Here is a 23968-nt window from a genome sequence, read left to right on the forward strand (position 1 = left end):
TCTGTCATAATATCGTGACATCTATCATGTTCCAAGCCCGTGGCTACGTCCAACCCCTACTCCAGGTATGGAGTCAAGGGAAACACTCTTAGCCAGCATGCCAAATGCTGATAAGAGTGTAAAAAACCTAGTCAAAGAGGCCAACCTTAGACTGGTCGGCCTTTGGGTATCTCAATCTGCGACGAACGAACCCTCGGTGGGCGATGTTCAAGCTGATGCAGAACCTGAACAGGAATCGGAGAAGCAACCTCAGGTGCCTCCTCGGAGGCGACCAATTGGGGTTACGATCAGGGAACCTGCCGTCCCCCCCCCCCCCCCCGAGCAGAGGAACCTTCAGTCCCGAAGGGCAAGGGAAAACAAAAGGTTGTCGAGCCTACCGAACTTTCTAACGATTCGTCGGATATAAACTGTACAATAATCTCGCTTTTAAATAATTTGCCAATTCCCTCTCATCTATTTGATGGGGACGAAAACTTTAGGAATGCTCCCTCTTTAAACTCAGATTTCTTCCTCTGTTCCCACAGATAACTAGTAAAGTTCCAGCGACCGAGGCTGGCTGCAGCGGAGGAGAGCATTGGTGAACATATGCCTGCTCGCTGCCTCCATTAGCCCCATGCTGGGGGTTTCCCCCTGCTCGAATATATCTTCTCAGATGTCCTTGTCGTATAAGGAACTTGATCTCTTTTTTCAGCTGGTTACATTAGTTTGTGTCATGGCCATAGTCATTGTGGAAAAAACAAAATTTGGTTGTGTCCCTCTTGTATATGTCTTTTCTGATCACGGCTGGTCGCCTGAAAGGGACTGTAGTGTCAGTGGCCTTATACAATTCTGCTCTATTGTCGACCAAGGTCGTGTAGTTAGTGAACCTCGACTCATACATGTTTTGCTTAGAGCGCTTGTTATCAGACATCGTTTGCTCAATGTTTGCCCTTTTTCCTCCATTCTTGTTTTTCCATTATTGTAATTGAGTTTGCAAGACCCATTAATAGTCTTGGTTGATTCTTCTTTTTTGCTCTAGCTAGCCTTTGGAGACTTTCCTTCATTGGTGATAGCCTCCTCCAGTTTGATATATTTGTCCGCTCGATCTGAAAATTCTTGAGTACTTTTGACTCCATTTTTCCTTAGGTTGCTCCAAAGGCGAGATTGGCGTTTCACTCCAGCGGTGATGCACATCATCTTTCCCTTGTCTCAAACTGATTTGACCCGAGCAACTGCTTGCATAAACCTCTAGATGTATTCCTTGAGAGGCTATCCTTCTTGTTGTCTAATATCAACCAGTTGATTGGCCTCTGTCGGATGTACCCGACCAGCATAAAATTGATCGTAGAAGTCATTTATGAACATCTCCCATGAAATTATGCTGGCAGTTGAAATTTGAAGTACCATTCCTGGGTAGCATCAGATAGAGTAGCAGGAAAGACCCTGCATCGAGCGTCTTCGAACACCTTTTGGATGTCCATTTGTATCTCAAACTTATTCACGTGAGATACTAGGTCCTCTCTTCCAGTAAAGTTGGGCAGTACAGGAATTTTGAATTTGCTTGGGATCACTACTATAGCAATTCTATTGATGAACGAGGTGCGCTTTCTCCAGTCATAATCAATATGCACTACAAGAAAAAATGCTATTAATAACACCGAAAATATGTTATCAAAACATACGATAACACTTTCTGATGTGTTAAGACCAACTATGTTATCGTAGGTCAAGGTACTTTACATAACACTTTATCAGTGTTATACAGATGTGTTATTGTACTGTCAACGATAACACAATTTCTGTGTTATTTTAGTATATAGATAAGTGTTTAATTATGTTATTTATAGTCGATTATATAAGACTTTTTTTGTGTTATTCTACACTTTAGTATAACACTTTTTTTGTGTTATACTATACTTTAGATAACACTTTTTCTTTGTTATACTACACTTTAGTATAACACATTTTTTGTGTTATACTATACTTTAGTATAACACATTATTTGTGTTATACTACACTTTAGTATAACACATGTGTTATATTAGGTTAGAGAAACATAATCTTTTTTTACTTACACAAAACTAGGAAAACAAATATGAAAGTTGAAGCCAAATAAGGTAACATAAATAGATTTTTATTAATTACTCAAATGTAATTACAATATTTAGTCTACTAGTCTAGGCTTAAGAAATCATATTACAACTTAATTTATGCCCAATTCTGATTCCTTTATCACTAAATACAAAACAAGAAATGTATACAAAAATTAGTGAAATACATTCTTCCATTCTAAAGGCCTCAACTACAAATGTTGTCAAGAATTGCTCCAAAGAAATCATCTCAATATACCTGTACATTGTAAAAAAAAAGTCCTTTTATTATTAAGAACATAAGACTTAAGCTAGTTTCCACCTGTAAGCATATAAAGTTTAAATTAAATTTGTAATAACTCCAAAACTTGACGAAACAGCAGGGTATAACAAGATGTACTACCATGCAAAACGACTGAAGCAACAAAACATGCAACTTAAAACAATAAGCTAAGAGATGAACGAAGAGAAAATTCCACTGCCAAATAGAGTACTCTATCAATACCTAAAACTTAATGAAAAAAGAAACATTCAGCAGCATAATTCTAAAGCACAACAGAGGACTTTCTTCTTTATACCTTGACAAGGGCTGATGAAAGTAATCTTTTTGTTGGTAGTTCATCTTCTAACATGGTCATATCAGCCTATTAAGAAAGAAAAATCTAAGCATATGAATTTCCCACAAAACAAACAGTTAAATTTAGAAATGAAAGTGAATGAGAAAATCAGAGAGGATAGAGAATGAATGAACTGAACTTTATTGAAATATATTGAAGTATTAAATAGAAAAGGAGAATACATCACTTATAATGAGCTAAAAATTAGAGTAAGACTAACGATTCATAGAAAACCATAACAAATCTAGCAGCTACCACTTAATAAATAAAATTTGTAGTAATAAAAGTAATAATAACCTCAGAGTAGTCACTATCACAAGATTTCATTCTATAGTTGCTAAAATCATAAATGATGTTAAAGTGGTTACAAGATACTCTACAAAGATTACTTACAAGAGTCTCTATCAATTATGTTTTCATATTAAAAAATATGATTTAAATTGTTTCTTTTGTGTTTTATTTGATCATTTCATGACAATCTGTTTTAATACTTATCTATATATATACACATGTAAGACATGAATTATACTATGGAAAAAATAAAGATAAAGGTAATATTTAATTTGCTTTGAACACTCAGACAAGTATTTTTAAGCCAACACAACAGATAGTAGAAATATTCGTTGCTTGTTTCATTTAGTTTGCAACATGAATTGCCTAACAGCGAATGAAAACATGCATAGGCAGTATGTACATACAAAGGAAGAGAGAATATATATCTCAAACTTACCCGACCCTTAGCCTTTTACTGCCACCTTCGCTCTTTATGGGCAAGGCTGCTGGATAATTGAAGGAAGAGAAAAACGAGATGCAATGACAGAGCAGTGTGCAGCATATTTACGACTACAAGACCAATTAGACTTTTAAAGTCAAAAGACTACATGACCTTTTCGATAATATTGAAAATAAACCAAGCAAGAAAGAGAAAAAAATTATTTAAAAAAATTTGCAATCATTTTCTCACTTGTTTGTTAATTTCCATTAAAAATACTGGCTCAAGAGTCAGCAACAAGCTACTATTCCAACCATAACCTTAGCCCTTAAATGACAGGAGTACAGGACTAACAAACCAGATCAATGCAATCATTTATGGTTCACCATCTAAATTCATTTCCAGACAACAGTTTTTCAAAGAAGAAACCAGGATAACACTCAGGAACAATGAAGAAAACTTAATGTTAGGCAATTCATGTTGCAAACTAAATGAAACAAGCAACGAGTACAAATGTCAAAAATACAAGAATCAAGATGAAAGTATAAACTACACTAACATGAGGTTTATGCATAAGAATTTACTACAAGAAACTTAGAAGAGAACTCAAACAAAGCTAAGCTAACTTTTACAATGTTTCCTCAACTCTAACTCTTATTTACAGTAGAATGGCTACAGTAGAAAGCCCTTCTCTTCTAGAAGCAGGTTGGACAGTTTTTATAGCTTTCTGCAAAATACCACACAAACTTAAATTATTCATTTTAGAAAAAACCAGACACTAAATGGTAACCTGTTTTAATTGGCTATGATTGCTTTTAAATATATTAACAAAATATGAAGTATTTCATCACTATGAAATTTGTATAATAATAATATTAAATAAAAGAGCAAATTGTGCCTACAAAAGGAAGTTAATTACAAATTGTGTCCTCTAGTATGCTTTGGGTGCTTACAACGCCCAACTGATTCGTAGAGATAATAACATTTAGTAAAATAGTTTCAAATAAATGGTGCATGGCTATTGGATGCAAATAAAACCTTCTTTTCGTAGTGAATATGAAAATGAAGAAGCACACAAATGAATTCTGTATAATTTTATAGGACTGAAGTCAGAGGAACAAATTTTGAAAGCAACAGTGCCTAGAGTTTTTACCAAAGAAAGAGTAAGCAATAAAGAAAAAAACAAACAAAGTACAAATATAACCAAGCTGAGTGAAAGGTGACCTTTAACAGCAGCTCCTCGAAGCTTCACTAGTTCACATAGAACAGTTTTCACCATGCGCAATGGCTTGTCATCAGCACCAGCACTGAATAGGTTTTATACATTTCAAGAGAGAAGAAACCAATTATTATGCAATCACAAATTGTAACTATCAGTCATAGTAGTAGATTGCATGTTATTCCAAATAAAATAAAAGAAAAAAGCATACCGTCTTCTAATTTCTTCCATCCCCAAGTCTTGCAGATACAAATGGATGCTTTGAAGGATGCAGATACAAATGAAATGGCAAGTATTAACCAGAATCTTTAGCATCAGAACATTCAAAGCTTTTAAAAGCTGGCTGCCATCATCCATATGTGGAACTCTCTCATCCAACAGCCATAGAAGGAGCTCAGTAATTAGACTATCAAGAATGCTTTCCTTGACAGCATAAGCCAGTCTCTTGTTTTGAAATGTCTAAAAATCAATTAGAATTTTACATCAACTAGTTAGGTTTATAGTATGGTATATAAAAAAATGGAAAAACAGAGTACAGTGTTAGCATTAAGACATTCAACAAAAACATAAACCAAACTTACCAGCATGAGGGTGTTGAGAACATATTTACAAGATCTAGATGATGCTCCTGTCAAGCTGAAATCAAAGGTCTTGGCAACCTATTTTATGGGAAAAAGTTCATAATCAAAGCCTAAATAATGCCAAAAAAAAACAAAAACTAACGTACAGGGAAGGACAGAGTAAAGCGCTACCTTGTTTGCAAGGCATGAAACAAGTCTGTCTGCATCTTTAATAAGTTCATCCATTGCACTGCCTTCTAGATCATTAGTGGCTTGTGTCAGCTCATGACACACGACTTTCATTCCTTCAACAGACTGCAAAAAGGCACAAAAATATTAAAACTTTTTTAATTTTGGAAAAATAAAAATAACAAAGAAGAAGAGAAAAAGGAACAATAAACAATAAACAAAGTTGCTCTACCCTACAAACACAAACGAATGCTTTCATAACAAATAAAATGTATAGCAATGAGGCCAGACATTTGAATTATTAAATCAAAACAAAATGTAAGAATTACTCTTTTTTAACCAGAATAATAGCTGCAAGGAGAATATAAGGGGAAGGAGAATAATAGCTGGAAGAATTACTCTTTTTTTAACCTAATAGCCTTAGCAATTAGTCACAAGACCCGCTAACCATACTCTTTTCTTTTATACATACATATATTATATTTACTTATCACTTAGTTTTTCCACGTAATAACTGAAAATTCTCCCATTGGCTTTACGATAAATCAAAAATAAAAACCTAAAGCTTACCCTTACAAAACACAAGGCTTATGAACTATAAGAGACAAGCTAGAGTTTTCTCATAACTAATATTTCTTCTAATATAAAAGTACATATAAACCACAAGTACCAGCTCAGGAGAACCAAAAGAAATAATATCCAAAGCTTCATTCCAATCAGTGGGGCCATTGGTACCAGCAAGAACACGGGGCATAAGTTGTCTCTCCACATGTATGTCAGCATTCCCATAGTTTTTCATGATACCAACATCATAGAATAAAAGAAAATTAGCAATGAAGCCAACAGATGTGATGGAAATGTCCGAGTAAAATTTGTATCACTTGTTAAAAAATTAAAAACAAACAATTAAATGATCACTATGCGGAGCCTCTAATACCTTGGAAGTACTGGGCCAGAGACAGATTGTGTAACCTCTCCACTTTGCTCTCCTACACCCAATCTACAATAAATCAAAATAAATAAAAGTTCAAAGTTAGTAGTCTAATAGGCTTGTATCAAAAGGACTCTCTAGATCCTGGTGACGAATTTTTTTAGCTATAAAAATAAAGTAAATGTCCTCAAACAAGTTCAAAAGTATTGGACGCAATGCAATGCAATGCAACAATTTGAAAACCAAATAAGTGCAGCCCAACAGCAGGAATGAAGAAGCACCAACATGACCTCTAACTATAAAGAGATCTTTTAAACGCGTCAGCAATCAGCATGTTTTTTTATTTGATAAGCACGAGTACCAAAAGAAACAAGATTGAGAAAGCTTTACAATGAGAAACAATTCAAAGAAAAGACAGTTGAGAAAAAAACTACACAAAAAATTGACAGAAAATAAAATATTATACTTTTTTAAAATGTTGGTAATCATCATTAGAAATAATAAAAGTAACAGAGACACTACTAAAGATAAAAAAGACAAGCTAAAAAACATACCCAATTTCCCTCACAGAACGTCTCAAAGCAGCTCTGGCTTCGCCAGGCTCCCCTTCCTTCCATTTTTCCATCTCTCGAACCTAAAAGATGCAAAAGATAAGTCTACAGATCAGTGCTCGAAGTATCATACAAAAATAAAACTGTAAAACCCACATAGCTCTTACCATTTTCTGAAAAAAATTTCAAGACTACAGTATGTGTTCCATCTTTTAGATACCACAAATTGTCAACAGCAGCAACTAAATTACTTAAGATGTTCTTAGTCTGTTCAGCGTATCAAATCATCCTGGCAATCATATCAGATGACATGGATGAGTCATCTATAAAATGTTCCACTTCTGATTGGATACGCAGCCAAAGACAGAACCCATCAGATGAGACAGAGGATGGTTACCAAAGTCGCTGCCAACATACCTGAATTCGAAACCAGTAACAGCGAATGAAAACAGGCATAGGCAGTGGAAAGAATATATCAGGAGTTAACTAATAACTGTATGACAAAAACAGAAAATATAATTTGAACTCAAAAAGAAAAACAGACTAATAACTTCATTTTTTGCAATGAATATCAGATACAGAAGGTGAGCATTGATTAGAGTTCAATGCAGAGCAATTGTTTTCCCCCAACTGTTTGTAATTGTCATCACCAAAAACTGGAGTGAACTCGTTACTCGAATTTTGGGATGAGATTAAGGAAGAAAACAATCCATTTATGTCATAGGTTTCTACTTTTTCATATGAATTAGCATTTTCCAATGTGCTAAACACATCAAGATTTTCAGTTTCCGGAAAGAGCCTCATTTTTTGAAACACAAAGTCCAATCTTTCAGATATCTGCAGCAGTAACAACAATGGAAAAGCATTAATTAATTAACAGCTCAATCACAGAACACTAATCGAACGGTTAAGCATAAATATTCATAGAAGTGATCTAACCTTCTCAGTAGATCCAAACTGTACTAGTCCTCGTGGTTCAACCGTTACTACCACAATGGTCTGCAAAGTGAGTTTGATTGTTAATAATTCTCAGTTGTGAGCTAGAATTGAACAACTTTGACAACATATGGGAAGAAACCATAAAATTTATTACACAAGTTTCTACCATACTAATCTCAATTAAAGTACTCAAAAAGAAAAAAAATTGTACCTTTATTCCAGAGGAAAACTGATAGCAAACCTCAGAATCATCCTGTAGAGTGAAAGAAAATTCACAAAATAAGCAAACATAACAAGAATTCTAACTTCAAAAAATTCAACTTATGTATGTGATTTCAACTCTAAAAACTGAAAAAGAAAGAAGAAATACCTGAAATGTGTTTTTATTTTCAGTAGATCTGAAAGAATTCCATTCCCTACTTGGCCCATCAGCTTGAATCCATTGGTACTTCCCATTTAAAGCAGTTTGACCAATAATTCTACATTGACACATATACAAACAACAAACATTAGCCCTCTATTTTCCTCTAATCAACTTTATTATTTTTTAGAGAAAAGAAACAAATATTTTCTCTAATTCATTTGACACATTTATAAAGAAAAAAACAAATGTTTAGGGGCATACCCTTCTCCAAGCACATGGACTTTTAATAGCATATTTTCAATGACAGCTCCAACTGGGTCCTCAAAGTAGGCATCTTCAAGAGACAACAACCTGAGACCACTCCAAAGAGCATAATTCACAGTTAGCTAAATTAATATTGAGAAAATACACATTGCAAATCCATTATCTTCTTAATGATGCTAACTTATTATAATGGTTAAATGAAATTTCACAAAGCTTGATCTTAGAGTGAAAATGCAGATTAAGAAAAACAAAATATGGGTTTTGAGCAACATTAATTTTTTATTTTTCTCTCCAAATAATTTTTTAAAAAAACCCATGTAAAGCATTTTCATTTTCTCAGCTTGAGTTATTCTTTTAAAACGAAAATAAGAAAGAACTATGCTTGATTTGAGAAAACCATGGGTACACAAATCTCAAATGTGACTGGGAAAAATATTTTAAAATTTAAAAAAAATTTATAGAATTGATTAAGAAAAGAACAAAAGGAGTGTGGTGTAAAGAAGAAAAGACAAAATGAACAAAAAGAAAAACCTTACATGGGATTTCTTTGGTCAAAACACCAGAAAATGCCATAAGACCAACCATTACTAACACAAAGACTCTTGAGTGTTCTTCTAAGCACTAAACTATTCTCAGCTTCACCCATTTCACCAACTATGAAATGGTCTTTGTTCAACTCTGTTGGAACAGAACGAACAAGCTTTTTTCTTCCAACAGAAATCACCTCAAAACCACTCCCCAGAACCTGAAACCGAATGCAATAGATGTTAGTATAAGAAAATCCTAAAATAAACACACACGCTACACTGTAAACAAATCTAAGGGCTTCAGACTATAACTGATGTTCAAAAAAAGAATTTGCAAATAAGGTTTACGTGTAAAACTGATGTACGAATTCAATCTCATACGTGTAAAACTGATGGACACAACATAGATAGATATTATGTGAAAAAAGATAGATATTACATGGGCATTGATAATGATAATTCATAGTCATACATTATTGAGTCCTTGATATGTGCCTCTACATTAATTTCACCTCATTTTGTAACTTTTTCCACATACCCTTTTCATATAAAGCTAAAGTCAATTTCCAGTAAAGTTTTAATAATAGTATGTGCAGTATCTATCTATGTAAATAAATCTTGATTCAGTCTAGGAAGCAAACACTTGAAAAGGGGATTACTTTGAGCCAAGATTAGTAGAGGTACAGTACTAATTTTACCACATTTCTGGAATCTATACTATGCTAGGGAAAATTGTGTTTTAATGAATAATAATAATAATGAAAGAGATCCAAGAAAGAAAATGATTTCTCTTTTTTCATCACTAGACATTTTTATGCTTCATTTGCTTAAAGTTTAAGGATAATCTTGATAAAAAAAAAATTATTGTCTAATGAATTATCCAGAAACAAATTGTTTGTTCATTTTCTAGCTCATGGATCATGATACTACTTACTTAAAATTCAAAAAATTGAAACTTATCATTTTCTAGCTCATGGATCATCGTATGCCATTTGCTTAAATAACAGAAGAATGAGTTTAGATTGGCTAGAAACTAAGTACAAGGCAGAAGCAAGCATTGAAAATAAAGAATAATCAATCAAAAAAGCAACAGATTATTGGGTAAATAAATCATCATCATTCATATAAAAATACCTTAGCCATCACAATAAAACAAATAATTACCCAATGAAAGCAAAAGACAGATTCAAGCCTTATCATATAAAACCATTCACAACCCCTTAATGAAAGTTTATAGTCCCTAAACACAGATTAAAACTATATAAAACGCCCCACAAATTTTAAAGAAATGAATATCAGTAAGGGAAAAAAAAACCAACTCTTTATTAGCAGTTACTCCACAAAAGTGGTGTAGAAGATACTCCAGACTATTTCCCTCCAATTTCAGTACCCTTGAGGTCTGAGGCAAAGAAAAAAGAGAAAAACAATTCAGTGATGAAATAATAGCAGATAAATGTTTAAATAATTAGTAGGTGGAGGCGTTTCAAAATTTAGAAGAGTAACAGCACAGCTCACATATACTAAAAACAAACTCAATTTCAAATAACACTTTAAAGCATGCTCTTGTTGCTGAACAGACCATGGAGATAGACCAAACCTTTAGCAATTCCTTTCATGATTTTGAGCCGAACAAACCATGATAGGGGTGTGAATGACTCTGTTCCAGACCTCCCTGATTACATGAAAATAAATCAAATTGATCAAAATATGAATACCACAAGACATGTGATCAATCAAACTCCAAAACCATAATCAAAATAATTAAATAATTCATGAGCACAAGTCAGATAATGGGATATGCTGAAACTTACCATGAAGTGCAGTGGAAAGATTTCCATTGGAAATGTAATCATATATGAGCAGCTTCTCATCTGCAGACCAGTAGTAAGCTTTAAAAGTTACAACATTAGGAATGCCTTATCAAGGGCTCTAAGTCTCTTGCACTGAAGAATTGATGTAGGAATAGACTCATTAAGAAAATTTTGAGACAAATCTAAAGTTTGAGACCCGTGCTGCAGGTAAATCTGTTATACACATTCTTTCCAGTAATCGCGCACTGAATACCCTGGAGCCTGGCAAATCTACTAGACCTGGAGACGATGACCAAAACCCAATACGACAAATGGTTCAAATCTAATATTCATTACTATTCGATGAATCTGACATTTGAAAGAAACTTCACGGCTGTATATTCACTAAAGATTCAACCTTTACGTGATTTTTCTATTCTTTCTTTCTTTATTTACTTTTAATACTTTCGGATCCTTATATTCAGCTTCATGCTTTATTACTCAAATTTATATTAAATTAGAGAAAGAAAAAAAAACATGATATCGATCTCCGTGTTAAAATTTCAATCACCAAAACCACAAACAATAGATAAAACTTTACATATATACATATGATATTTATGAATCATGGACTAACCTGTTAAAGATGATGGAAAGTGTCTCAAAATTTTCAGGGTCCTCCAAGAAGAACTTCAACTCGAAAGCTCTCTTGGCAGAATTAAACCTCACAACTGGTGCTCTGGTCATGCCGTCCCTCAACAACACGCCGGTAGCCCCACCAGACAAATGGATAGCCTTGCAACCTCTGTTTGTACTCGCAATCAAACAACCCTTCGTAGTCTCTATCGGCACCGAATACTCGAACCCATCGAGCAACAACGGACCCGCGATCCCCACAGGAATCTGGACGTACCCAACAGGCATTTCGCAGCACTGCCCCAAAATAAATTCGTAATCGAACCCATCCAATGTTCTTAGACCGAAACCGTCGTTGCTGAACTGGCCAGAGCTAGTTGGTCTCACGCAGGGAAGAGGAAGGCTTGGCCGCACACAGGGAAGAGGAGAAGAAGAGCCGGCCTCCGGTGTCGTCGTTCGCCTCTGGTGTCGTGTGAGGGCTTGGGCCCGCGTGGTCGAAGCTTCGACGGGTCTGGTGGGAGAAAGAGATCCGAGAGAGAGGAGAGAGAATGATGAGGAAAAAAGAGAAAGAATTGAAGGGAATGAATTGGTTCTCTCGGGTCTCACATATTTTCAGGTCTTGAAAAAAAAAAAGCTAAGTGTGGCGGGATGGTGAATTATTACCGCCTTTTTTTCAGTGGCCCAATATATTACTATAGCATAACACTTTTTTATTAGTATTATATTTGTGTGTTATGGAAATGGGTATTTGGTGTAGTGATGGGAAATTTCATTCCTGACCAGTAGTTGTACAACCAGATCCAGGGCATATATTTGAGCCTGAACAGCATTTGGTATAGCAAGGGCAGGAGCGGCCGCATCAGGTGGGATATGCTCATCATGACTTTGCCTTCTCTCATTGAGTATGTCCCTTAGGTCCTCATCCCTCCATCTCTACTCGCTAGCACCCAGCCGGTCAAAGACGTTGGGTTGTGTGAACTGCCCCCCCAGTGTTCTGGCTTGCTAGTCGATTGTCCATTGCAGGAGGGTTTTGTTCCCTGTTCCTTTGCTCCTATTGCCCACCAACGTTTCTCCTATTATAATCGAAGTCTCCTTCATTGTAATTATGGTAGCCTCTGTACTGCGACCTGCTATATGTACTATCCCCGTCTCTATTCCCTAGTCTTTCTGGGTAAACAAGAGGAGGCATGCACTGGTCATTGGGTCCCTCGACATTGCTCTTTTGTGGGGGATCTCGGACCGCAGAGCCTAAGTCAGTCTATTTCATGCTTCTTAAGGGACCCTGCCTCCTACAAGGAAAGTTCTGGTCATCGATTGCGAGGCGTCTAGCGCTTCTGTGATGCTGCTCATCCCTATTATATCTATTCTACAGCATGCTTCCTTGACAATCACGAGTGGGTTAACGTTGCTTGGTATTTCTAGTAGATTATGTGGCTGCCTTTCCTAGTGGGCAGCTGGATGTTGTTCTTGACGCAGTGGACTCCTTGGGTCTTGTGGATTTGGAGAACACCGGTGGTGCTCTGATCGCGAATTTTGAGGAGGATGAGGATTTGGTGGTAGGTCTGGCTGAGAGGTTGGTGCAGGCGGCTGTCCTCGAGCCAACTGAATAGCTGCCTCTAAAGCCTTCATTGTGTATCTTTGTCGACAATCCATATCTACCTGTCTCTCACTCAGTTCTCGACATTGTCGGTCAATCTCCATCTGTTTACATCACCCTTGTTTCAGCCACATTCTCTTGGTTAGCTTTTAAGGTAGCTAACTCATCTTGCAATGCTCCCAGATTTGTTCGCAAGGTTATAGCATCCATCTCCTCCTCTTCCAATTCCACATGTGGCTCATCCTCCGCTACGCCTGGTGGAGAAGGTGGATTAGGTACATTTTTCGATGTCTGTCCAACTTGAGTCATTCTCCTGGTGTTCTTAGCCATTGTTTTCTTGATATCCTTGAGTTCAGCTCTGACTGAAAGCACCAAAATGTTGACCCTCGATTTGGTCAACGACACGGAGTCACAAAAACAATAGGAAGTAAATAACTAAATTCAAGAATGTAAACAACACCAGGGATTTTATAGTGGTTCGGCCCCAAGGATTTGTAATGACCTACGTCCACTTAGTGTTTTATTGATGTAAAAGAATTCCAAACCCTACGACCAGTGAACAAGGGTTCACCGAGATTCACAAGCCCTGAAAATAGATACAAGTATTGTGTATATAATCACTATTTCTCTCTTAAAAAAAATATCGTGTGTGTTCTAAATGAATCCTATGAGTCCTATTTATAGGCTCACGAATGTACATATGGGCTTATGGGCCGTCATTAACTTGCCCTATAAACATAATAAAATATTAATATAAATAACATTGATTACATTTGAATTAACAAATATCCCTGAAATATTGAAATCATAATTGTTTCTGAGCATTTGTTTCAGTCCTACAAGCAACTCTGGTCGTATAGTTTTTTCCACCTTCTTTTCCTGCTGCTCAACATATTCCTTACGTCTATCAAGTAGATTAATTTCTTCTTGACACTCTGGTAGTCAGTCGACAAGGCCTTCATTAATAATAACCACATGCTGCTCATATGCCTCTTAACATGCCACGTCATCATGCAAACACCCTTAAAACAGGGTTCGATTCTGACACATTCAAATTATTATAGTGTGTAAGAAACCTTTCTTGTTCACATAAATATAACTGTTCCATTGCGCCATTTTCTCTTATTTACAACTCAAGCTTTATTCTCTTTTATTAGCTACTACCAATTCCATAAACACTTCTTTAGTATACTTATTAGTTACAATGTATGCACATTAACACTTCTCTTAAGGTTGTAATAAATATAGGGGGCATACTAGGATGATGCATTGGCTGTTATCTTAAGACGAGATAAAATATAGACTATTAAATGAAGAATGTCTTTATGAGAGTTAAGAGAAGCTTATTTTAGAGAGAGTCCAATTTTCAAGTATAGGCTTTGAATGAATGAGAAAGAAAGACTTCATTGCAAAGGCAAACGAAGGTTGCCTCTAGTTGTTAGATATGTGAAGTTTCCCAGAGAGAATCTCAGTCGTGGATTTAGTTGTAGGTAGGAGATTACTCGAAGTCCTGCAAAGAAGTCAATCCTAGAGAAGGAAATAGGAGCTTTTATATCTTATCGATGTGATAAGGAATCACTTCCACATGGAGATGTAATTGGACTACGATTACACTGGATACTTCTTCCCAGATGTTGAGCATGAAAGACATTTCATAGACCAGTCCCCGACATACTTCTTGTCACGTCCCAATTTCACTAATAAGGCTTAGTGCCTTGATTAGGGGGCCAGAAGGGAAATAATTAAATTATTATGTGATTATATGCACGATTATATGAATTATGTGAGTTATATTATCATATGACAATATTGGCATGCTTAGTTGTATTAAGCATGCATGTGGGCCTGCTTCTTATTAAAAGGGCATTGTCATGATTTTGGCCCGTTGAGGGCATATTTGTATATACATGTGCATATTAATTAAGACCACATTATTATGTGGATATATTTGGGTTATTCGGAACGAGGAGATCCTAGGGAGCAAGTTAGCAGTTTATTCATAACAGGGTCAAATACTTGGCTCGGGGAGAGCCTAGGGTATTTTCGTAATTTAGTACATTGCCGGGACCTATTGGGAAATGGGAAATTATTTGGGGATTATTTGAGGATATTGGAAGTAACAGGAAATTATGAGGCGTTAATTGAGATTAGCGAGAAATGTGGCAAATGATGATATTGCCCTTGATGGCATTGAAGAGTAAGCTAATAGGCAAGGGGCATTATAGTCTTTTGTGCCAAAGGAGTGACTTAGTCACTTGGAACCCCTCACAAACTAAGGAACAAAAACACTAAGCTTAGCTCCCTCTCGTTTCTCTCTCCCATTCTTGAAGTGCTTGGGTTTTCTTGAAGTTTTGATGAATTTGATTTGAATTGAAGGGAATTGTAGCTAGAGTTTGATTAAGACAGCTTAGGGTCATGATCATACAGCTGAGAAGCTTGGAATTTCAAAGGTAAGTCCTTTTAGAGGTTATTTTGAGTTTTTTATGAGAGTTTGAATTATGGGTTTTTTATTGAGTTTTGATGTGTTTTTAAGGTTGTTTACTGTAAGCCTAAGCTACTGAGTCCATTTCTGTGGTTGAATTGGGTCAAAACTGTGTTTTGGGATGGATTTGGGAGACTTGCAATTTCAAAAAATCATTATTTTTTTTAGCTCGCAAAGACGGGCTGCGGCCCTGTTCTTGGGGCGTCGTGGCTCTCACAAACTCAGAGGCCAAGGCAGCTCCCTGAAATCGCCATGGCACCACAGTGCTTGGTGGGCTGCACCGCAGCCCATGTATAGGAAAAATAAGGTCGGGGCTCTCTGACTTGAGGAGTGTCGCGACACTTGTGAGGGGCATCGAGGCTCAAATTGGGGACTTTGGCAAAATTAGGTTTTGGTTGGTGGGAACTCGAATCTAAGGGCTAGAAAAGGATTCTTGTAATGCCCTAGTTACTCCAAGACCGTTACTGTGACCTTTAAATCTTGCTTAACACGCTAATCAAGTCATTTGGTTATAAACGTGCATTTAGGTCTTATTAATAGGCTAAGGTTAAAAATCTTCATCAAAAGGAAACAATATATTTTATTTAAAACATACAACTGTACATGGGCCCATAAAAGTGTTTACAAGTTATTTTCTATTCAAAATGGTCATTACAGTGTAAAAATTACAACCCACCGACCTAAGCGGCAAAAATAGGGTTAACCCCTAGTTCCTCTAAGAAACACCTTGGTCGTGGGGGTCAAGTGGCTGCATATGTACACATCACCTCCTAAGCTCTCCATTGAAGGTTGGGTGAGCTTTTCTTTTCCTTTACCTACACCACATAGCACCAGTGAGCCAAGGCTAGGCAAGAAAAGTCATTACTGCATGTATACAATATCAATTGATGATTATGATAATCATACTAGGCTTATAGCCCTAAATAGATAAGTGAATATCACTTCAAGATTCTAGTAACAATGCTGGGGCTTGTAGCCCTAATCTGATAAGTGATGATCAATAAAGATTTTGATAATCATGATGGGGCTTGGAGCCCACTCAGATAAGTGACTATTAAGTCATACTCCGAATAGATAACTAATAAGTCTATCTCTAGGGCTCTGAACCCTAATCAGATAAGTGACTGATGAGTAAGTCACGAACTTAAACCAGATAAGTGACTGATGAGTAAGTCACAAACTTAAACCAGATAAGTGACTATAAAATCATGAACTTGAATCAGATAAGTGAATGATGAGTAAGTCAATAACTTGGGCTCCACACCCATAGCCATGTGATGATGCAATCGCTTTGGCCTTCTGGCCTCGTCTCTAAGTAACTAGCCTTTAGACTAGACAAGCGCTTTTGTTTTCATCGAACTTAAGGTTGGTCAAGCATTTCATGCTTACGACGATAATACTTATGTCAATTAGATCTAATCTTATCGGCTTGCATTAAACATGCTAAAACCATTCTTGACTCATAAGCTAATACCATACGACCAGTGCTTAGTACTACTGCCAAACTTGACTAATGAGCCACAGCTTCACAATCAATACTGACACCATTTCTGATTCTGACTAATAAGCCAGTGCCACTCACAAGTAAGCAAGATTTCTAAGCATTTAATAAGCAATAAATGTCCACATTTAGAGCACTCAACATGCCTCATTAAAATCCATGCATGTCACATACTGGGTGCAGTTTTATTAGCTCTGGTTCGAGTGTGGAATATAAAACAACGACCCTTGAGAATGATCAGTCCTTAAGTCCCTTAGCGGTCACCTAGTCATAACCAAATATGGGATTCCATCAATAAAATGAATAATAAAAGGTTCCCGGACCAAGACCTAGCCTCCGGACATCGAATCCTACTAAACCGGGTAGTAGGAATGATCCCAAGGCCTAAAGTTTGAGTTCCTTGACAAAAACACATTTCTGGCCAAATAGGCCCTGAAGAGTCATGGACCTACTCCACTATGCCACGGTCCACCTCCCAAACAGAGGCGCCAGCCTCTTCTCTGTCTGCACCTTGCACCGCGGCATATCAACCTAGCATCACGACCCTACCTACCCATTAGCCAATAACCCCTGTTTTCTCCCATCAAAACCTCATCAAACTCTTATCAAATCAACCCCGAAATCATATCCAATCATCAACACATCATGTCCACTAGTTTAACCACAAAACCCAAGCTTTAAACCATTTCAAACCTCATCAAATTCCAACTTTTATAATCAAAAGTTCAAGCTCAAGACTAACACAAAAACAGAGCAAGGAACCAGAAAAATGAATTGAAACCTTACCTTAAACTCAAGATTAAACCCTCTTCAATGGTAGAATACAAACCTAGACCCTCAAGGCTTGATTCCCCAGCTTGAATCCTCAATTGGAGCTTCAAAATTCTAAAGAAAAAGATGATTGTGGGAGAGAAGGAAGGCTCTATTTTACTTCAGCTTATGACCTTCTACAGCTTTCTATGGTTGAATATATCCCTTGGTCAAATGACCAAAATGCCCCTAGGTCATATTTTTTTCCTTAATAGCCCCCAAGGGCAAAATCGTCCTTTCCTGTCTATCTCGTTAATCATAATTAACGTCCTCTAATTCTCAGTATTCCTAATATTCTCAAATACTAATAAATAATATCCCATTACCCTTTAATTCCTGGTAATGTACTAATCATCAAATTACGCCGAGACTCACCTCGAGCCCGGTAAATAACCCTGTTATAACCAAACTGCTAACTTGCATTCAAAGATCTTCTCATGTCGAATAGCTCGAACAAATCCACATTATAATGTGGCCTCATCAATAATTCACCAGCATGCATGAAAATATACAAATATGCCATCAACGGGCAAAATTACCAAAATACCTTTATAATTGAAAGCGAACCCACATGCATGCATTTATCATCATAAAATAATATAATTCACATAATCATGCATATAATCATTTAATGGCATAATAAATCAATTATGGCCCTCCGGCCTTCTAATCCAACCATAAACCTTATTAGGGATTTTGGGGCATTACAATTCTACTATCCAGTTTAGTAGAATTTGAGGTCCCAGAGGCTAGGACTCATCCTTAAAGTCTTTATTTACTCGATATTAATGAATATCGTTTGTTGTAACTTTTGAGTTGTAATTAACATTTTAAGTGTTATTTTGGGATCCCATGTTTGGAATTAAACGTTTTAATGAAATCGTTATTTCTTTTGACCAAAAATTTTAACCCTAAACCGTTAATCACATTTAGTTACATGTTTATGGCCAAGAGACTCGTTTAGAGAGTCTAGCACTGTTTAAAATACATAGTGTAACAGTCTTGGCACTCCAGGGTGTTACAACTTGGTATCATAGTGTACCAAAGTTAAGGGTTCCTGAAGACTGGCTGGGCATGTACACTCGCCGCTAAAGACAAGCTCGTCTCAGGGTTAGGTAACTATTTATGTGGTTATATGTTTAACTACTTAAATAGGATATAAATTCCTTATATGTCTGTCTTATTAGGGAGCATGAGATATTCTTATAGGGCATGGCCCTTGTCTGCTGTATGATTCATAAAGACATGATTATTAGCACTAATATTTCTTGTGAACGTGAAAGAAACGCTTATTAGCGTTGTTATACATATGTGTGGTCCAGAAAAATGCTTATAAGCATCGCTATTTGTTTATAAATGCCATAAAATGCTTATTAGCATCGTTATCTGTTTATAAATGTCATGAAGTGCTTATTAGCAACATGTTTGGATATGAATATGAATCGGCATGCTTATTAGCATGATTGTTTAGTATGAATGCTTGTTTATTCGGTCTTGGACCGTAGGGGGACAAGACGTATTGTTATTACTACCTAACTTTCCGAATTGATTACTGCAACAAGGTATAAGCTTGAAAGTATTCTTCCATGGCAGTCAAATCTGCTAAATATAGGTCGAGAATGATAATCAGGGTCAGACCCTTCCGCTAGCTCAAGAAAACTGGTAACAAGTGCTTGCGAATTGTAATGACCCAAATTTCCTAATATGGCTTAGGACATTGATTAGGAGGTCGGGAGGGAGATAATTGATTTATTATTCCATTAAATGATTATATGCATGATTATGTGAGTTATGTTATTATATGATGATAAATGCATGCATATGGGTCCACTTATCATTATAAGGGCAATTTGGTAATTTGGCCCGTTAAGGGCATATTTGTATATTTTCATGCATGTTGGTGAATTATGAATGAGGCCACGTTATAATGTGGATTTTTTCAAGCTATTCGCCATGAGACGATCTTTGAATGCAAGTTAGCGGTTTGGTCATAACGAGGTTAATTTCCGAGCTCGGGGTGAGTCTCGGGGTAATTTGATGATTAGTACATTACCAGAAATTATAGGGTAATGGGATATGATTTATTAGTATTTGAGAATATTGAGAATACCGGGAATTGGAGTATGTTAAGTATAATTAGCGAGATAAGTGGGAAATTACTATTTTGCCCTTAGGTGGCTTAAAAGGGATTAATTGGACATAGGGGCATTTTGGTCATTTCACCTTAGGATATATTTAAACTTAAGAGATGGCTGTAGAAGAAGTAAGGCTGAAGAAAAATAGAGAATCTTTTTCTTTCTCCCTCTTGGTCATCTTTCTTCCTCTCGTTCCTTTGAATTTTTGAAGCTGAGATTGAGGGTTCAAGCTAAGAGATTAAGGCTTGAGGTTCGAGGCTTTTGTTCAGCCATTGAAGGGGGTGTAAACCTGAGTTTGAGGTGAGGTTTCAGCTTGATTTTTCTACTTTTTGCTCTGTTTTAAGTTAGTTTTGAGCTAGAAGTTTTTATTATAGAAGTGGTTGTTTGAGGTGATTTTAATTAGTTTAAAGCTTGGATTTTGTTATTAAACTAGTGGATATGATGTGTTGATGGTTGGTTTTGATTTTGGGTTGGTTTTATGGAGATTTGATTGAGGTTCTTGCCTAGTTTTAATGGAGAAAATGGCAAGGGGGCTTTGTTCGTGGGGTCAAGTCGTGACTTGGCTAGGCAAGTTACGACTCGCCCTAGTGCCCAGGCTGAGTGTGCTCTCTGACTTGGGGCGCACCGCGACTTGCCCCTTCCTTTTGAGCCAAGGAGGAGATTTTAAGGGCTTAGGCTCGGGGGTTCAATTCCTAAGGTTCGGGATCAAATCTACTAACCGTTTTAGTACGATTCGAGGTCCCAAGAGCAAGGTTTTCGATTATAAACCCTTTTGTTATTGATTTTATTGACGGAATTCATTATTTGGTTATGACTAGGTGACTGCTAAGGGACCAAAAGATTGATCGTTCTCAAATGTTGTTCTTTTATTATTTCACGCTTGAACCAGAGTTAAAAAAATTGCACCCAGTATGTGACATGAATGGTTATTGATTAGGCATGTTGAGTGCTCTATATGTGGACATTGATTGCATTGTAAATGCTTAGTAGTCTTGCTTATCTGTGAATGGTACTGACTTATTAGTCAGGAATCGTCAATGGTATCAGTATTGACTGTGAAGTTGTGACTTATTAGTCAAGTTCGGTAGTAGTACTGAGCACTAGTCGTATAGTATTGGCTTATGAGTCAAGAACGGCATTAGCGTGCTTAACGCAAGCTGAAAAGATTAGATCTAATCGACATAAGCATTATCATCATAAGCATGAAATGCTTGCCCAACCTTAAGTTCGATGAAAAACAAAAGTGGTTGTCTAGTCTGAAGGCTAGTTATTTAGAGCCAGAGCCAAAAGGCTAAAGTGACACACACGTCACATGGCTAGGAGGGTATGGGACCTTAGAGATAAACTTATTAATCATCTACACAGAGATAGACTTATCAATCATCTACATAGAGATAGACTTATTAGTCATCTATACAGATATAGACTTATCAATCATCTACACAAAGATAGACTTATCACTCATCTACACGGATATAGACTTATCAGTCATCTACACAGAGATAGACTTATCAGTCATATATACAAAGAGAGACTTATCAGTCATCTACACGGGGAGAGACTTATCAGTCATCTATAAAGGGAGAGACTTATTAGTCATCTATACAGAGAGACTTATTAGTCATCTACCTTAGACAGAATTTTTAGTCATCTACCTCAGAGCGAGAGACTTATTAGTCATCTACTCAGAGCGCAGGACTCCACAAACATTTATTTGTACCTGCTTGCATGCATGAGTAGGGTTATTACTGCTGGCATACCTAGATTCAGCGACATGTTCATGAGCATCTTGAGTTTTCTTGCTGAGCCTCGGCTCATGGGTGCCATGTGGTGCAGGTAAAGGCAAAAAAAGCTAGACCATCCTTGAGTTGGAGAGCTTAGGTGACAATGTGTACATATATAGCTGCTCGACCACCACGGCCGAGGGTTTAAAGAGGAACTAGAGTTAAACCCTATTTTCCCACTTAGGTCGGCTGGTTGTAAATCTTTTATTCTAATTAACCTTTAAAATATATTTTTGGGTTCCCAAAGTATTTAGTAAACTTTTTAGTGAAACATTGTACCTTAACCAAAAAATTTAACCCTAAATTGTAATCGCACTTAGTTACACGATTATGTCCAAATGGCTCGGTTAGCGAGTTCAGCACTGTTTAAAATGCACAACGTAACAGTCCCTGGGAAGTAGGGTGTTACACTGATATGCAAGCCAGATTACAGAGGCAAGAAAAAGAGATCTGCCTGGTTAGACAGCAACAAGTTTCCAACAAGGAACGTTCAGCCAAAGGTGCCACCTACGCTGGTACTGACAGTAGTACATTTGTCTCAGGCTGGGAACAGATGAGAACCTCGTTATGAAAAGTTTAGAAAGCAGCACCCTCCAGTCTTTGAGGGCAGTGCAGATCCACCATAGGTCGAACAATGGATGAGCATGGTTACTGCTATCCTGGATTTCATGAGGGTAGTTGAAAATGAAATGGTGGCCTGTGCTTTTGGGAAGATGCCCGAATTTGGTGGGAAGTGATATCACAGACCAGGAACGTTAATGTAATGACCCAAAATTGCTAATAGGGCTTAGGGCCTTGATTAGTGTGTTAGGAAGGCATAATTGGTTTAAGTGTATGTTTAATTGGTTAAATGCATGATTATGTGGCATGCATGATTAGTATGATTATATGAGTATGTGATATGCGTGTTTATGAGTATTAGATATGCATGTGGGCTCTTTATAGCTTACAAGGGCATATTTGTAATTTTGGCCCGTTAAGGGCATAAACGTGATTAAATGTGATATGTGGTTGAGACCACATTATTATGTTGATATATTTGCAGTATATGGTTCGAAACGGTCCTATTGAGAGAAATCGCGAAATAGTAACAACGGGGTTTAGTACCCGACTCGGGGGAGCCTGGGGTATTTTTGGGCATTTAGTGAATATTTTGGGATTTATTATATATTGAATAAGTATTTGGTAATTAATTGAATGTGACGGGATTAATTGGTAAACATTAGGAAAACTTGAGGAATTAGCGGGAACTGAGAGCGGAATGACCATTATACCCATAGGGACAATTTGAGGACTAATAAGCTATGAGGGGAAAAATAGTCTTTTTGGGATTCCAGACTTAGCCAAAATCATCTAGAACTCTCTCTCTCTCTCTCACTCTCTCTCTTTCTCTCTCTCTCTCTCTCTCCCTCTCTCTCTCACGTACTCACTCTCTCACTCACCCTCTTTTTACACTTTGAAGCTAAGGAAGAAAAAAAACATAAAGAACTAAGGCCCTAAGCTGAGAATTTTTGGAAGGGAATTGAAGGGGAAACATGAGCTGAAGCTTGGAAACCAAGGGGATTTAGCTGGGAAATCTTTGGAATTTTAGCTCTGGGATTGAAGGTTTGAAGGTTGAGAGGATCCAGCAGCAAGTGAGCTAAGAACTTTTCCTAGTTTTAGTTGGGAATTCAGGTTATGTGGTCAATTGGGTTGAGTTCTTGATGTAGAATTTAATTGGTTAATTGATGGTAGTTTTGATAGGGTTTTCTGTGTTTTAATACGCTTAGAATTTATGGTAAGAAGTCCTGGACTTGCTCTTGCAATCTGGTTGGAAGTGGGATAAATTAGTGGGTTGGATTATTGAGGTTATTGGCTGGAAATGCTAGGAAGAAAACCCAGAAAGTCTGGATTCATAGGGGTGCACCGCAACCCACCTCTTGGGTGTTGCGGCCATCATGCCCAAAGGGCCTTGGGTGTCTTTCTGACTTGAAGGCGCGCAGCGAACCTAGGGGGGTAAGCCGCGGCTCACCTCCCCCTGAAACTTGAGGATTGAGCCTCTAACTTGGGGCAAGCCGCGACCCTTAGGGCCAGATCACGGCCTGCCTAGGGGATTTTTCTTTAGGATGCTTTCTCGGTTTGGTAAGGCTCGGGGATTTAAACCTAGGTGCTCGGGACAATTTCTACAACCAGATTTAGTAGAAATCGAGGTCCCGGGGGCTAGTTTTTGTCTCCTAAGTATTTATTTGGATTAGAAATTGATGATTACCCATTGCCCAATGTGACTAGGTGTTTCACCAAGACTTACGACT

General features: G+C 37.1%; 1 protein-coding gene across 1 annotated transcript; it reads right to left on the reverse strand.

Moving 5' to 3' along the window:
• Positions 1-4416: 4416 nt before the first annotated feature.
• On the reverse strand, positions 4417-6323 carry LOC133822096 (protein MOR1-like). Its single transcript, XM_062254323.1, has 5 exons — positions 6037-6323; positions 5370-5492; positions 5199-5276; positions 4829-5076; positions 4417-4705 (listed from the first exon to the last, which is right to left on the reverse strand). The coding sequence occupies exons 1-5, from the start codon at positions 6163-6165 to the stop codon at positions 4417-4419; spliced, it is 867 nt and encodes a 288-aa protein (XP_062110307.1). The 5' UTR covers positions 6166-6323.
• Between the last annotated feature and the right edge of the window lie 17645 nt (positions 6324-23968).

The sequence above is a fragment of the Humulus lupulus genome, chromosome 1 (genome assembly GCF_963169125.1).
Source record: "Humulus lupulus chromosome 1, drHumLupu1.1, whole genome shotgun sequence".
Taxonomy (NCBI): Eukaryota; Viridiplantae; Streptophyta; class Magnoliopsida; order Rosales; family Cannabaceae; genus Humulus; species Humulus lupulus.